At 42.2% G+C, this 17,383-nt stretch overlaps 1 protein-coding gene across 3 annotated transcripts in view; it reads right to left on the bottom strand.

The window, feature by feature from the left end:
- Nucleotides 1–17,383, bottom strand: part of phkb (phosphorylase kinase, beta) — a 128,560-nt gene that overhangs the window by 110,750 nt on the left and 427 nt on the right. For 2 of the 3 annotated variants that reach the window (XM_069676780.1, XM_069676709.1), the window contains exons 2-3: nucleotides 16,421–16,526; nucleotides 14,345–14,431 (exon numbers count right to left, since the gene is read on the bottom strand). In XM_069676780.1, the coding sequence (XP_069532881.1) occupies nucleotides 14,345–14,431; nucleotides 16,421–16,475 (142 nt within the window). In that variant the 5' untranslated portion in view covers nucleotides 16,476–16,526. The remainder of the gene's footprint in view (nucleotides 1–14,344; nucleotides 14,432–16,420; nucleotides 16,527–17,383) is intronic. The other variant, XM_069676629.1, reaches the window with a different exon arrangement.

The following is a 17,383-nucleotide window of genomic DNA, read 5'->3' as shown; positions in this document are numbered from 1 at the left end:
TAAGCATGTACAGGACAAAATCAGCAAAGAGAAAAGAGGCTCGGCTTTGTCCACAGGGGGCGCCAAAATCAACACAAATTAAAAGTTCCTCACAGGAGCTTTTAACTTTGACTCATGAGGGAAGAAGACACAGGCATCATTTCAATTCAGGTATTTAGATATTTCCACAAAAGAAAAATGACTTATGTAAACTTGTACCCTGCTAACCCTCACATATTACAGTGCTACTTTTGCAGCAACATCAGAGAAATGACCAAAGGAAACTTCCTCCTGTGTTCGATGTTTGTGCCTCGCACATCAACCCACCAGCCTGCTCTTTGAAAGCTGCCTGAGGAGGAACTACTCATTGCTGTGGCTTCTTGAGATGAAATACAACTAAAACGAAAACCAGACCAAAACTTTGTGTTAAAATCACTTGCAGCATTTACAGTCGCTCCTGTGAAGCTTTTATGACAATCATGCTCCCCAGAGGATCGAACTTCTGCAGTGCATTCGTTTTCTTCCCAGGAGATGCACTGAGAGACGAGAGCACAGCTTCTCCCCACAGTGGGAATTTGTCTGACTTCCACACATCTCACACGTCGAGCGGGGAACTTATTTAGCCTTAAAGCCTTTTTGTTCGTTGTAGTTAAACTTTGGATCGTTTAAACTGGATAACACATCATTCTGTGTGATTATCTCTCGCTGTTACTCCCGCTGTCTGAAGGCTTTGTTATACACAGAAGTGCTTACTAAAAAGCTGATTAGAAACACAGTTACAGTACACATGGCCAAGAAATCTGCATTCACCAGAAGAAATCCTGCTAAGGAATCCAGATTTCTCTTATCCTTTAGCCTTCAGGAGAAAGCAGGTTTCTTGTGTTTTAAAGAAAGCAGGTTTTTGGAGGGAGCTGGCTGGAGGCCACCATGAGCATTATATTTTAGTAAAGTATCTCTAAACTGCTGCATGGATTACAATGAAAGCGGGGACACACACTCGTGCTCCTCTCAGTGTGAATTTTAAAACTTTAAGACTTTCCTGACTTTTCATCTCGTGCCCTCATCAGTTCAAAGTTTTGATTCATCCACTTCTTTGGAGTACCCTTGCAAAACCAATAACCAACCAAAATGCAGCTCCTCAAGTGGCCTGCACAACAAAAGTGTTCAAATTATTATAATATTATATTAAGGCTTAAATGTATACATCATTAGGTGTGGTTGCAGGGCTGCACGGTGCAGTGGTTAGCACTGTTGCCTCATAGCTAGAAGGTTCCTAGTTCAAACCTGGGTTCAGACAAAGGGGGCCTTTCTGTGAGGAGTATGCATGTTCTCCCCATGCATGCGTAGGTACTCCCACAGTCTAAAGACATGCTGGGTAGGTTCATTGGTGACTCTAAATTGCCCGTGGATGCCCGTGAATGTGCGTGTGAAAGGTTGTGCGTCAGCCCTGTGATTGACTGGCAGCTGGGATAGGCTCCAGCCTCCCCGTGACCCTGAACAGGATAAGCAGTATAAATAATGGATGGATTGATGGATGGATGGATAGGTGTGGTTGCTTTGAGTGACAGGTGGGTGCTGCTAGCTATCTGCTTGGTGTCACCTCAGCTAATTCAGTCACTGAACTTAACCTCTCAACCTTATGGAGATAGTTTCATATAGCGCTAACTAGCAGGTATCGTGTTTGTTAGCTCTTTTAGTGTTTTTCTTATATTGATATATTTGTGGTGACCCGTGCATGGGTTTCAAGAATTTTGCTGGCTTTTTGCCGCATAGAAGATGGCAGGCCCTAGTAATGAGAGGACTGGTTATTTTAAATTACCTTGTTGGTTTTTTTAACAGTTGCTTCCCCCCAAACCAGAGATGTGTGTAAAAGAGTAGCAAGTCCGCTATGTTCCACACACTCTCTTAGCCTAGTTTAGGCTATCACTCTTGTCAGCCATCACTACAAAAGAATCTTACAAAAATAATCTTATTCTGTCGAAAACACGATAGTTAACTAGCTAATTAGCTAGCTAATGAAATAGCCATGAGCACAAACTGTATATAGCTCTGACTATTTAGCATTGGCCAACCCCTCCCTCCTCTTCTCATCCAAATCTCTTCACACCTGGCACCAAAAACCAAGATGGAAATGGTAAATAGCTGAACTTGAGGCCTCAAAACAAATGGATGATGTTACTGTGGCTACTTCCACTTTTCCACGTTTAAAGAGGGGGTATTATGCTGTGTCTTGTTTTAAGACATATATATATATAATGTTACAATGTTGGATGTCCAGACTAAATGTGGGTGACGTTTCAAATCTGTAGGTAAAAGTAGGTTGGAGTAATCCCGTGGCTTCTCAGCTCAGTCTGCAGGCTGCTGTGAATGCCAGGGTTCACACAGGTTTTTCTACATGCTGCACTTTGTGACATCAGCAGGCTTCAGAGAGCTGGCAAATCAGAAGAAAGTGGGCTTGTAGGGGCGGGGTTTCTTAAAGGGACAGAGCTGACTGTGTCGTTTCAGGCAGAAGGCTGTATGAGGGCCTGCACAGAGCACCAGTGTGAAAATGAAGAGTTTTTTTAACTGTTAGTTATGCTAAGCTACTCCACAGGTATCACAGAGAGAAATATGAAGCTTGAAATTAACATAATACCCCCCCCCCCACACACACACACACACTTTTAAATGTTTAGATATTGAGTAAAAAAAAGGATCAACAGAAATGGCTATGTTGCAATCTGTAGCAGGGGGTTGGATATAACAGGATGTTTTCAACTTGATTTCTGGCCTTCTTAAGACCTAAAATCACAAAACAATACTTATCAGGATGTTAGAGTGGCTGCAAAATAGATTGCTGTAAAAGACACGTCCCCAAATGTTTCATTATTTCGTGTTACTAGAGTGACCTTTTTGACCTGAGGTGAAGACTGTGAGAGTCTGACTGCACTAAATTAACAATACATGTAAACTAAAAGGGCTTAAGTTCCTGCTCAGCATCAGTGACTGAAGACAGAACAATGGATGAAAGCTCTTAATACGAACAGATTGTGGCACTCCAATAATGTATGCTGAAATATTACATACTCAAACAGAAGGCCTCCGGGAAAGCAATTTATCTGTTTCAAACACACACGCACAAACACAGATACACCCGCGCACACACACACACCTACGTCCTCCTTCCCTACAGAGGTCCCCTCGCTGATGACTAATCTGTCTGGAGGGATCACTTCATTTTTCATCAGAACATTATGCCCCTGCAAATGAAGGGGACATCCATTCTGCTCTGTCATTTGTTACAGAGGAAAAGAGAGAGACAGACAGGAAGAGAAGGATGGAGGGAGAGACGGAAGGAGACATAGACGAGGGGAAGAGGAATGGAGAAGGTGTGTGTGTGTGTGTGTGTGTGTGTGTGTGTGTGTGTGTGTGTGTTAGGATGTGTAAGAGGAAATAAAGAGGACTTAGACTGAGCTCAGACTACAGGACTTCTAAAATCTGATAAATCCTAACCCATGTATAAATCTAGTAGCACCTTGCACATGATGAGAAACTTCACGGATATTCCTCACATAACTCACAGAAGGATGCTGTTAAGATTATTGTGAATACCAGATTATACAACAGTTAGTTCTGACCAAGCAATCTGATTGGTCAAGAGGTATTCTATGAGTGGTGGTATCACTGGGACTTTTCACTCTGTGTATCACTCCGCCTCAGCCAGGTATTCTGAATACTGTTAATTAACATTACAGCAGACAGTGTGTGTCTACATTGATCAAGCTGGTACCTCTGAATCACACAGCAGACAACAGATTATTTCACTGGTTGATGATAAATTAAAACATACAGGTAAATGTACATGATAAAACAGCTGATCTGTGGTAACCTGGAGACACAGAGTGCAGGAGAATGTTTGGGTTGCTCAGCAAAAAAAGTCTAGTTTCAGTTAGGATGTGGAAATAGTTGGTGGAGCAAAAAAATCTGTTGTTGATTGTTACTGTTACTACTATTCGATGTTCGCTGTGATTATCTGCGACCAAATCACAGCAGTGATGATATTCAGTACATCACTTCCTCTCATGTGGTATTGCTTAAAGAGCAGCTCCAGTCATGTTGTAAGACGTATAAAATGCTCTGCTTGAAATAATAAATTGTGCCTGATGTGTTTTTTCTGCAAAATACATTTAATTACCTTGTCGAAATGTAGTAATCAGTAGTAGTAACGTTCACGTAGTAGTGAGTTTGCAAAAATTACGATGACGGTTACAGCTGGCTCGCGCATCGCCAAAGTGGTTGCCATAGGTTACACATAATGATATGCATAGCATCACCCCGACCATTAACGGGATTGGCTCCTTAGGTTTGTGACGTCTCAAACCTGCCAATCTGAAAACGTGTTGTTCAGCCTGTCCTTGGTACACTGCAGTTTAAAAGCAGACAGGCCCAGCCGTGGAGATGACTGCTGATGTTGTCCCTGATATGTCTTGTAGCACATGAAGAACACCACATGGAGATGTTTACAAGGTTAAACACTTGAGTTTCACTGGAGGGAGGCTTTAACAGAGCAGCGTCCAATGTCCTGTTTGATCTCACTCACAAACAGATTAAATGAAAACAGAGGCTGACTACAATCTGTTGTAGATCTCTGGATGTAAAAGTGTCTGATAAAACATGGTCAGGGGCGAGAGTGTTTACCGGTGCTTGGAAACATTGTCCGCAGTTCTGTCTCCTTCTCTCTCTTATTGGCTATGGTGGTCATGTGCGGACAGGGCTGACTTAATCATCCAGATTTTAAAGTCTAAATATGAAACAGGTCTGGGAGGTTTAAACTCAGATTTCTGGGGCAACGGCCCAAAACTTCTGCAGTCTGAGCCAGGCCTTAGTTTGGTAAAGTTAAACTGAACATTTGGCAAACTTTGGACAACAATGTTACAACAAAGTGAACCCTGATTATTTACAATAGGCCTTAAAATCATTAACTAAAAGGTTTTGTGAAAATAAACTGATCTTTGGAGAGTTAGAAAGATGTTACGCAGTATTTCATTCTCTCAGAAAGGCTCTATTTCTCATCCAGACTAACTCAAGTGAGCTCCAAAGAGTATTTATTAACTATGGAGCTCAAAGGCTGAAAAAAATCCATCTTTATAATAAGTATTTCACCAAAAATCTCAGGAATAAATGAGTTTATGTGCTCTGATACGGCTCAATTTGGAGCAGTACAGGACTGAAGAGTTCCCCTCCTGCAGAGCGGTGTTGTGAAAGTCATCATCCGAACATAAAGGATGAGAGTGCTGAGTGTTGCTCAGTCTCAGACGGAAACTTTCTCTGGATGCAAATCAACTGTTGTTGGGAGTTTTGTGCCGAGCAATCCATCAAGCTAATGTCCCACTAAATCAGCAGCTAATGTCTCAGACGCACACAGTCTGCTCTTCTACAATGGGCCATTTCCCTGCACCGCCAGGGTGGAGAAAATGAGAGAAGATGATGAGAAAGGGAAAAAAAACAGAGAGATGGATTGAAAAGAGAACAAAATAAGAACGAGGAAAAACAGAGAGAGAGAGAGAGAAGATATCTGTAACAAAGGAAACACAAACTGAGACATTCATCGTTCACGCCAGTCTTAATAACTCCTCTGTCTAATCCTGCTGACTCTTTCACAATGTTTCCTGCAGTAGTAACTTCAGTGACACAAGATACTAATAAATGAAAAACAAATGCAAAGGCCAAAAAACCCACTTGTTTCAAAGCACTAAAATGCTGACAGAGTAACAGCAGATAAAAAATGTGAACGTTGTTTTTACAAAAGAAAATCACTTAGAGAGCAAATATGCTGATTTGCTTTCTTTCTGAGAGGTGAGTTGAGATGATCGATATCAATGTCAAGTAGGGAGCTAAATTCAAGGGATGATGGAGCATAGCTTACAAAATCTACTGTAACAACATCTAACATCTGAGAGATGCATTTTGAGGGACTCATTAGCTAGCTGCATCCTTTAGCCTCCAGTCTTGCTTACTTTATTAATCCCCAAGGGGAAATAAAAATGTTTTCACTCTGTCTTTACAAACATGCAACACACAACACATATGTTACGGGACGAGTTTGACAATATGATCACAAGAAGCAACCAAAGACATGTTTCACCACAAGAACTAAAATGAAGGTGGTTTTTGTGCATTTATACACTATCTATTTTTACTTTGGGGTCTAAATGACTGCTCGTACCTGCATTTTAGAAATGCTCCAGTAGATCACCTCAACCAGCAGGCGTGAAACAGGTTAAACCGGCTGGAACATTATCTTTCAGGCAGATGCAACCAATCAGAGCATGTCCTCTTTAAGTGCCAGGTTTTGCCACTGAGAGGCTCAGAATGTTATTCTGAGTGGCTGACAATATTATGGAAATTAATTAAGGACGGGAATTCCCCTTTAAGTAAAGATAGAGAGAAACGTGTGAATGCAGTCTGCTGCATGCTGCCTGTCTGGAGTTTGGTTGCAAGAATGTTTTACAATCTGTCTCACTGCTCTCAGATCAGCTGCTTCTGTCTTTTACTTTGGGTGAAAATCTTGACAGTTTTTCTTGATATTTTGACTTTGTTGATTTAGTTCTGACACAAAAGGCTAATTGTTTAAACATGCATGTCAAGTAAAGTTTTGTTTCAATATTAAAAGTGAGATTACACTTATCAAAGCAGTTAAATAAACCTTTGCGCACTTACTGAGGCGTAGCACACTGATGTGAACTGACCTGAACTTGCCTAACTTTGCAAAAGATGAGGTAAGGGAGTGTGAGAAGTTTGGGGGTAAATACAGAAAAAAGGAGATGGAGGAAAAAGACACAGAGTTGCAAAAGTGAAAAGCACAGTAAAGGAAAAACAGCCCATAAAACCTTCTGTTTCTGCAGCAAACTCCTAATGACTCTAAGAAGAAGAAAAAAACATGTTTTCTCCTTCCTTAATCTGAGCAGGCCAGACGGCAGCGCGATGGTGCCTTCTGCCTTCCAGTACTATCAGGAAACCAGCAGAGTCAATGGAGTGTGGCCACATTGCCACACAAATAGGAAGCCACAGAGGGGTGAAGGAGTGAGGGAAGAGGGGGGAGAAAAAGAGAGAGAGATGGCGGAGTGATGAGAGATGGAGGTAAACGTTCCCCTGGTGTTTTTTTTACTTGATAGCACACAACAAGTCCCCTATCACATCGTGTAGGCTTAAGAGTGCTGGGGGCGGCTGTGCAACAAAAGAGCAAACAAAGAGAAAGGAGGGAAAAATAAAACAAGTTTGATTTGTCATTGTCACCCCAAACCTCTCCCCCTCTCCCCCTCTCTCCCTCCCCCAGACGGAGAGAAAGCAGGTATATTGGCAGGCAGGTCTGGGTGCCGGCGATAACAATGTTGGCTTTGTTCCCTCGCTAGAATTGGACAATCGCTTGCACCCAACACAACAATTAAACAAGCCCAATGTGCGACGCCGCGTTCTCCACACACTGCAATCTGTTGGAGGCTTTTCTCTGTAAATCTGCAGGGTTTCGACGCTGCTGAAGCTGGAGGCTACGCTGCACCCGCTGATAGCAGCAAATCAGTTCCAACTGAGAGCTACACCTGTTGCACGCTAAGCTCTATTTATCGTCTTCTGTCATTTTTGTAAAACACACACGCATGCAGCCTGATGAATGCCCGGCAACACGCACAAACACACACACACACACACGCACACAAACTGCCCCGTCTCCATCAGGGCAGATCACTGGGCTGTGTCACATCTGCCAGGAGTGTGATCATGTGAGAAAACACCGAGCTCGCAACAGACGCTGACACACAGGATGCATTAACAATCCTAAATCCACACCTGGGGTAAGGCAGTAACACTCCGCTTTACTCTGTTTATATAGTGAAAATGAAACAACACGACGCACACAAATGTTAACAGAACACTGCTGGCAAAAGCTGCAGTTTATTAAGTCTTCAGTAAATTCACCGCCTGAGCTGAATCCTCACCAACAGCTAGGATTTATCTCGTCTGTCCCAATTTATATCTCTCTATTTTTCCTCCTTGTTGTCTCTGTTTAAAGCCCTTATGAAATTCAGCCTGAGATGAGTTTTTTTTTGTATTACAGATACTGTCGCTTTAATATCATGAACATCAGTCAGAATGAGAGGGTATTATGAGATATACAGATGGGGATAGGAGCCTCCTGTTTATGGGAAATACCAAATATTCTGAGGGGATGAACAAATGTGACATTTATTAGACTGAAACAACTTTGGTGTTCAGGTTGTGCGTCCGTGATCTAGCAGCAGAATGGGAGGTAATGAACTACAACTATCTAGTAACCGTAGTTAAGTAGAGCTTTCAGGTGCTTGTGCTTTACTTCAGTATCTAAGATTATTTGGCCGTTTATGCTTTTATTGATAGAGAGAGGACAGTGGATAGTGTCAGAAACAGGTAAGGAGAGAGTGGGGAGGCACACAGCAAAGGCCGAGGGTGGGAGTTGAACCCAGGGCCACTGCATCGAGGACTGAGCCTCGCACACGGGAGGTAAGATTTAGCCACTGAGCAAAACGGGCGCCTCGTTTTTTGTTTGTTTTTTCTGGCACATTTTTTTGCATTTTAAATAAATATCTGCACTATGTTGTCTTTGCATTTTCAAGCACGGTCATTACTGCACTCTGTGATGTCACAAAGTGCAGCATGTGGAAATAACTGTGTGAAACCTGGCGTTCACAGCAGCCTGCAGTCTGAGCTGAGAAGCCTTACTCCAACATACTTTTACCTACAGATTTGAAACTTCACCCACATTCAGTCTGGACATCCAACATTGTAACATTATATATGTATGTCTTAAAACAAGACACAGCATAACACCCCTCTTTAATAGTTTGGACAATAACACTTAGAAAAGAAGATCCCTTGATCTATCCATCAGTGCATATCACACATAACAAATAAGACATGAGACAAGGTGAAACACACGACCACAGAGACGAGGCGTCTTGTGAATAGGATCCTGTTTAGGTTCGCAGGGGGCTGGAGCCAATCCCAGCTGTCATTGGGCGAGAGGCGGGGTACACCCTGGACTGATCGCCAGTCAATCTCAGGGCTGACAAATAGAGACAGACAACCTTTCACACTGACGTTCACACCTACAGACTATTTAGAGTCACCAATGAACCTAACGAGCATGTCTTTGGACTCGGAGGAAGACTGGGAGCCCGGAGGGAACCCACGCATTTCCCACTGGTAAAAAAAACAACTTTTTAGCTTAGTGGGAAAGGTTACAATCGGCATTCAGACCCGGGTCAAATGAGTCTACAGTAGACCCAGGTAATTATCGCCTCGGCTCTGATCGGCATTGATGGGAACACAAAACCTATGTCAACACGCTAATCTCCGCCCCCTTTCCGGCACGATGCTATGCCCTGTCTGTAACTTCTGTGACTCCTTGTCCTCAGCTACAAATTCAACCCGTCTCCGTCCGAGCAGCGCTCGAACAACGCTCCAAATTTGTCGGTGCCAAGTTTGATACACAGACTGAATGAGTAATAGATAAAATAAAGACATAACCACCGTAACATCTTCACTGTTTACTAACCCTGTTCTGGGCACATTTATGAAAGAGTACGAAAGGAGTATACTCCACTGGCAATGGGAAAAGAGACAATCGGCATCTATAAGCAGGTCTTCCCGGGTCTGAAAAACCATGTCAACACGCTAAATTTAGGTGGGAAAGGGGAGAACGAGCATGTCTTTGGACTGTGGGAGGGAGCCCCCGCATGCACGGGGAGAACATGCAAACTCCAGGCAGAAAGGCCCACTACGTCTCAACCAGGATTTGAACCAGGAGCCTGCTTGCTGAAAGGCGACAGCGCTAACCACTGCACCACCCTGCAGCCTTGTCCGTGACTAACATCTCAAATATCTCAAAATCTCAAAGAAACAGCCAGGAGAAATGTCCTTCAGAGGGCTACTTTTTTCTTTTATACTGTGAGGACATTACAGAGCCTGAACTTTTTTACTTTTCCTTCAGTAAAAGAGTTGAATCAGTGCTTTTGCCAGAGACTTTTTGTGCTTCTACTTGAGGAAAGAATGTTTGTACTTTTGCCTTCCCTGTCTAGCGTTGGCACCTTTATACAAGGTGTTTCTCTGCAGGCGTTCTGTGTTTTACTTCTACACATTATGTAGCTCTGAGCTCCACTGTGAGGGACTCCACTTCATTTAGATTCAGTAAACGACGGCCGATGAAGCAGAGCTCTTCTTTAAACTAACCATTTCTCAGTCACTGATGCAGAGAGAGCAAGAGCCGTTCAATATCTAACCTTAAACTTCTATTGATGCAGACCGGACTGGAGACTGCAGACTGGGTGAAAAGTGTGAATATCACTCAAACTTCAGCCTGGTGTCTGAGCAGCACTGCAGCAGTGACTCTCACATTCCCACCTGACTGTAACTAAAGGCCATTTGCAACTATATGCCTCCACTATAAAGTGCTGCTAGACCCTGGAGCCTGGTTTTAAGGTAGTTTTAGGTGCACTTCTGCCAAATTACAGCTAGAAGAATGCCAATTCAGGTCAGCTTTAAATAGATTTTACTTCAAGGTCACTGCATGAAGAGGACCGTGCTCTTTGGATGCTCTGTGATCCCTAAAATGTCACTGACAAGTTCCAATCAAGCCTGACATTTCTGATGTGTCTTTCTGACAGTGCAGCATACCAATAATTATAACTGTAGGTAAGTTTTTCCTACTTCTACAACTGTAGGCAGATCTGGACGTAGCTCATCAAAAATGTATGATTACACATAATTTGTCTCAAAAGGAGCCGACACAGTGAAACACTTTAATGCACTAAAAGCAGAGAAATCCTCCAGAGAGCGTGTCAGGATTTGTCTGCTGTACCATATAGCACATTTCTGTTACTTCAACAAGAGAGACGGAGAAAAGCCGAGCTCGTGTCCTCGGTGGCAGAATCAGCACTGATCCTCGGGGAAAGCATCCTGAGCTGTATTACCAGAATCCAGCAGCCACACACAGCCAGAGGCAACACATGATCCTGCCTGCTGCACACTAAAGCTGCCTCGATGTGCTCTGAAGAGATGCTGTGTTTGGCCTATCCCCTCTGCTGCTCTACTTGTGTTGAACTAAGTAAAAAAAATAAAAAAGGTGAATCTAGTTTGTCATCATGAGGCAAACAAACACAAAAGATACACTGCAGCATACACTGAGCTGCCAAGTTGAGCTTTTTACTGACCACATTTTATATTTCTTTCCAATATGCCAACTTTGACATAAAATCAAGTTATTAGTTTGTTTCTCTGATTATTGTGGTCCACTCTGATCAGCTACTTTCTCCTTTCCAGCCACATCTCTTCTTGTCAAACTGCTTGCTCTGGTGTGGACACAGACCACACTGACAGCAGACATTCTAACTTATCAAACATGCCTGTAAGAACCACTGCAGTGCCAGGACCTTGCTGATTCAATGTCATTAATTTAATGTACTATTTATTTCATTTAACTAGGCTTGTTCAGGGGCTGCACAGAGGTTAGCACTGTCACCTCACAGCTAGAAGGTTCCTGGTTCGAATCCAGGTTCAGACGCAGTGGGCCTTTCTGTGTGGAGTGTGCATGTTCTCCCCGTGCATGTGTGGGTTCCTCCGAGTACTTCGGCTTCCTCTCGCAGTCCAAAGACATGCCCCTTAGGTTCATTGGTGACTCTAAATTGCCCATAGGTGTGAAGGTGAGCGTGAAAGGATGTCTCTATTACCCCTGTCCTACAAAAATGAACGCGTTGATGCAGGTTTTTCAGACCCGGGAAGACCCGCTAATAAATGCCGGTGGAGAAAAGTTTTCAATCTCTCTTCTGCTGCATCACCGTCTGACGTCACAAATGCGCCAGAAACAGGGTTAGAAAACAAAAGTACGCACAAAGAACCTACATTATACTCTTTGGTAAGCTGCATGGAGGCCAGAGAAGATGTTACGGTGGTTAGGTCTTTATCGTATCTATTACTCATTCAGTCTATTTATCAAACTTGGAACCGACAAATTTGTAACGCTGTTCGAGCTCTGCTTGGACGGAGACAGGCTGCAGCCTCGCACTGGAAAGGGGGCAGAGATTAGCGTGTTGACCCGGGTTTTGTGTTCCCATCAATGCCAATCGGAGCCGAGGCGATAATTACCCGGGTCTACTGCAGAGTCATTTGACCGGGGTCTGAATGCCGATTGTAAGCTAAAAAGGCGGGTGTTCACAGTGTTCGTGGGTTTTTTGACCAGTGGGAAAGGGGCTTAAGTCCCAGCCCTGTGATTGTCTGGCGATCAGTCCAGGGTGTACCCCGCCTCTCGCCCATTGACAGCTGGGATAGGCTCCAGCCCCCCCAGCGACCCTGAACAGGATAAGCGGATGGATATAGATAATGGATAATGGATGGATGATGTTCAATTGAAACCAGATGTTTTTGGGTAGACCTGGCCAAGAATAGCAGCAACAATAAAAAAGCAAGGGAAAAAAAACAACAGAAGCATCATTTATGCTTTTAGTTGCACCTGCAATGTTTGTAAAAGACAACTAAAATTAAACTCAAAAACATGAGAAAGGTGTATCGTTAAACAAGCAGGTTTTATTCATAGTGGGTAAACTGGCATCGCAGCACCAGATGTGACCGTAATATCATTTCAATTGTGGTGTTTTAGTCCAAATTGGCCGTCTTTGTAAAGCCCTGATTCAAAGATGCTCCGTGTCTTTGCTGTGTGGCGGTTGGATGTGATTGGTCTTTGTGCACTGGGAGGCAGCGCTGGCTGGCAGTGTGCTGCAGTCACAGCTGCAGGTAATTTAGTAATCAGCACTGATGTGTATTTATCTCTCTGCAGCGGCGCTGGAGACTCCTTTACTCATTACACAGGCTGGAATCATCACCTGGACTGGACTGACCAGCGATTCATAAAACCATCACAACGAGTTTGTGTCCTTGGTTCTCACTGACTACCAAATCATTCTAACATTCAAAATCAGTGATTTCAGACATCCTCTTGCAAATACAGCCATGACTTTTATTATTTATATCTTTATTTATACAGAAAAAAATGCGTTAGAGTTCCTAATAATCAAAAGGTTTCTAACCCACCGGTCAGTTTGTTCATGGAGTGTAATTTGCATACAGTTTTAGGGATCTTGTCTATCAATGAGTCCTGTCACATTAAGAAGCCTCATCTCAGCAGGCAGTTTTTATTGTATTATTTTACTCTTTGTTGAGTGCTTTGTCAGCCATTCCTCCTTTGTAAGATAATCTACAAACCTCACTATTAGTTTGGCCTAAGCTGTAGTCAAAGTCCATCTAGAAACCAGCCCCAGGTAACTCCAGCAAACGTCCATGCTCTCTCTATCCTCCCTATCCTTGTTGGAAACAAAACAAACCCTACAAACAGTTTAGACGATGCAGCAACTCCCACTCGCTCCCTCTCTGGCTTCCCACTCACAAACACGACCAGCTGAGTTCATTGCAGAGCCAAGGCGAGCTCCTGAACCTTTGTGTGGAATTAAATTCAGGTCAGCGCGTACTGGGTAAACAGATTTGCATCTATAACACCTGGGAACCTCTGTGACTCGCTTTTATCTCACAGGCCGAGAACAATTTCTGTCCAAACATAATGCATGTCTGCAAGATGTAATCACTTTACCCAAAGCTGCAATTTGAAGGTATTTGCTATGACAGACAACTGCAGCCTGCATACGTTAGCTTTGGCTGGGATACATGCTTCAGTTGTTTTATGCTGTTTATTACTGACTGCTTAGCGTTATACCCCTACAGACTATACTGCACTGGAGTCCTGACCAGGATACTCAGCAAATCCAGTATGAGCAGAACTATGCTGCCAGGGTTTTGACCTGCACAGAGCCATGGCAACACAGAACCCCCACCCACACGACCCTCCCGCATCTCCTATAAAATCCTCCTTCCCATCTACAAATCCCTCCATGCCCTGGACCCACAGTACCTTTCTGACATCCTCCATCCCTATAGCTCCTCCCAGAATCTGCAGTGCCCAGACACGGGCCTGCTCACCATTCCCAGACTTTTGGGGAGAGAGCCTTCAATGTGGCAGCCCCCACCCTCTGGAACTCTCTCCCGATTGAGATCCGCAACGCGACAACCATTCACTCATTTAAAAACCTTCCTTTTCAACAAGATCTACAATCAATAACAACCGTTACCCAGCTCACTTTCTTTCATTGTACTTATGTCTATTTGTCTTTGTTTGAACTCCCACGTAAAGCGACCTTGGATTTCTTGAAAGCCGCTGTATAAATCTATGTTATTATAATTATTATTACAGATCTAAGTTTTACGTGACTCCTACTATTGTAAACTGTCAATAGTGAATAAATGTGCTTACCTGCATTGTAGTAGCGGTCCAGCTTCTCCCACAGGGGCTCGTCCTCACGCTGGAGAATGGACAGCTTGAGAGGTTCATAGATGGAACCTGAGGACGGAAACACGTGTTACACACAAAAATGTGATACTGTTTCAAATACTGTCTTAATCATTACTCCCAATTTTGATGAACATTATGCCTGACTGATCTAGACTAAAGTACAATCTATAAAGAGCAACATAGTGATTCCTCAGTTTATTCCAGTTTTGCGACACTAGCCTACTTCATATATTGCAGTATAAAGTTGAAATGAATAGCTTATTTTTAATTTAATAAAAGAGAAAATAAGGACCACAGAAAAAACCCCCACATGCCATCAGTGTATTTCTTTTTCACTGCAACACACAGCACCACACACGACACAGCACACAAAACAATATTCAGGTCTGGAGCTCAAAATTCAGATAGTAATGTGGCAGACACAGAAATATTCCCTTACATTTTCCCCTGAGCCGAGAGCGAGCCAGAGTTCGAGGGAAACCCCTATCTGTTATACTTTCTCTATTTTCAGACACTTTTCACTGTGCTGAGATTTGCATTTTAATAGGTTCGACCCTGGGTCAATACCACAGGTGCTGAAAAATTCACATTCTTGCTGAAATTAGCATAATTTCCATCAGCTTAAAAGTTACAGGGGACAAAGCCAATCCATCTCTTTTTAAAGATAACACTTTAAAAGAGCTAGAAGAAGTGCAATATTCCAGTTTTAATTCTTAACGTGGGATCAGACAAATGTGGGAGATTGTTGTTTGGCTGATTTTAAACTAATTACAGTGATGCAGACCTCTAGCACTATAATAGAAGCAGTATGCAATGTGACTTAATTAACACTGTACACATTTGTTCTGTCACTCCTGAGTCTTCCATGCATACTGAGGAATATTATTCTTATTCGAGCTAAGTCAACATGAGGTATTCAACAGTATTAACTCAGAGTGGATTATGGGTAATATGAAAGTATTTTCCCATATAGGGTTCTCCAATAGCTGAAGAGATGTCAGACTTCTTTGTTGTCTCAAGATCACAATTTAATTACATTGAGATCATATTATAAAAGTATATCATGTATAAAAGATGGACATGACAGCTCCTTAAGAGTAAAGCCAAACCCTCTCTATCACCCCCTGCTGACTGGCTGCAGTATAGGTCATAAAGGCCGCCTCCTCCATGTTATCAGATGGGACATGAAACAAACTATAATCACTACTATCAAATACATTTTTCCCAAACATAGTTTCTGTCATTATAGTTAGTTCTTATCATGCTGATTTACATCCAAGTGTTCATTTTACTGACAAGTTTACTTTTAATTAGTTATTTGATGCTGTCAAAAGGATGATTGACAGCTCTGTTGACAAATCCGGCTCCTGCAGCCAATCTGTTCGGGATTAGCAGAGTAGAGGAGGAACAGTGAGAGGAGACGTAACTAAAACAATCACTACAGTCATTGAAGTTTACGTATCTGTGAAAGTCTGCTTCAGACCGACACAAGAAGCTGTTCTGCTGTTAAATACGCTGGCGTGTGGGATCTTTGCTGTTTTTTCTGGTAAGTTATGTGTGTGTTTTGGTTAGAGGAAGTGACTTTGGCGGCTCCACCCTTCGATCTCTACTGCGCAACTCTGGCTCCAAATGATGTCACCATCACAAGATAACGGCGCCTGTCACGGGAGCTATTTTGGCATCGATTTCGTACAATGAGAGCAGATGGAGACACGTCGTCCATCTATCTATACAGTCATTGGTTGCGATCTAAACATAGCTAGTGGCTTCATTGTCAGGAAGTATCAAAAAAAACAAAAAAAACATCTTAAAATCCAGTCAACTTTACACATGATTTATATCAAGACAAACCTATGTGTAACCTATGTGAACGCAAACACATTTTACTGTGAATATGAAATGATTATAATGTAACCTACATGAAGCTTCTTGTGTCCATTGAACAGGATGATTTTTGAGAAGTATACCTGTGTCCTCTCTGGCCTTCTGTTTGAAGCTAACTGCAGTGTTTTTCTCAGACCTGCTGCCACTACTTACCGAGTCTGTGGATTTTCCGATGAGGCCGGCCGACCGCAGCCACTGAGCTGGCCATTCTCAAAAGGTGAAATTAAGGCCAATCGTCTCTCTCAGCTAAATCACAAATCTACAGCAATTCACAGGAAGGAGTTAGTAGCACAGACTTAGATTATAGACATGCAGAATTAACCATGAATTACACTCAGCGATGATGATCATGAACATGCAACAAATTACAATGCATGGTTTCTAGCTTTGGAATGTTATTGTTTTGGAAGTTATTTTAACCTCTAAGAGATACAGAGTCATGATAAATTACTCAATGACAGTGATGTAATTATCAAACACTAAATTACAGACGAGTTCTTGTCTGATTATTGGCCTCTATTCTGTATAAAAATTACTAAAGAAGGTCATGGTTTCTAATGCTATCGAATGAAAACCTATTACATTTTTTTATATACCTGAAAAGTCATATTTTTATGTAAGATTTTCCTTTTACCATTTCTTTTGTCAAACTACATTTTAGTAGATGCTGAATGTTCAAAGCAGTTATTATTACACCACCAGATGATTTATAGAGATGCAATGTTATGAAATCTATATTAAGCAAACCAAAAACAACAGGTAAAAAAGCTGACTATGTTAACAATCACATATGGTTTTATAGAGAGTCTATGGTACCCAAAAGAGCTTCATTTGAATTTGTATTATATTTCTATAAAATAATATTGATAGCCTGTGTATCAATATAATATTACCACACAAAATATAGCCATACTATGCTGTATCAACTTTTTTCCACCCTTTACCTGATCATAATTAAAACTCAATTTTAATAAATAAAATAAATAACATTAATAATAATAACAAAAAATAAGAAAATAAAAAATGTTGCTTCTGGCTACATGTGATGATTGTGAGTGATTTGAAGTTCTTGTGCTACTAGTGCATGGCATCCTTAAAACGTTATATAACCGGATC

This window comes from Semicossyphus pulcher, unplaced genomic scaffold (genome assembly GCF_022749685.1).
Source record: "Semicossyphus pulcher isolate SPU_LCO1_2020_fin unplaced genomic scaffold, fSemPul1.0.p SCAF_1, whole genome shotgun sequence".
NCBI classification, from domain to species: domain Eukaryota; kingdom Metazoa; phylum Chordata; class Actinopteri; order Labriformes; family Labridae; genus Semicossyphus; species Semicossyphus pulcher.
Note: the sequence above shows the minus strand (reverse complement) of the source record. Positions and strands in the feature narration are given on the sequence as shown.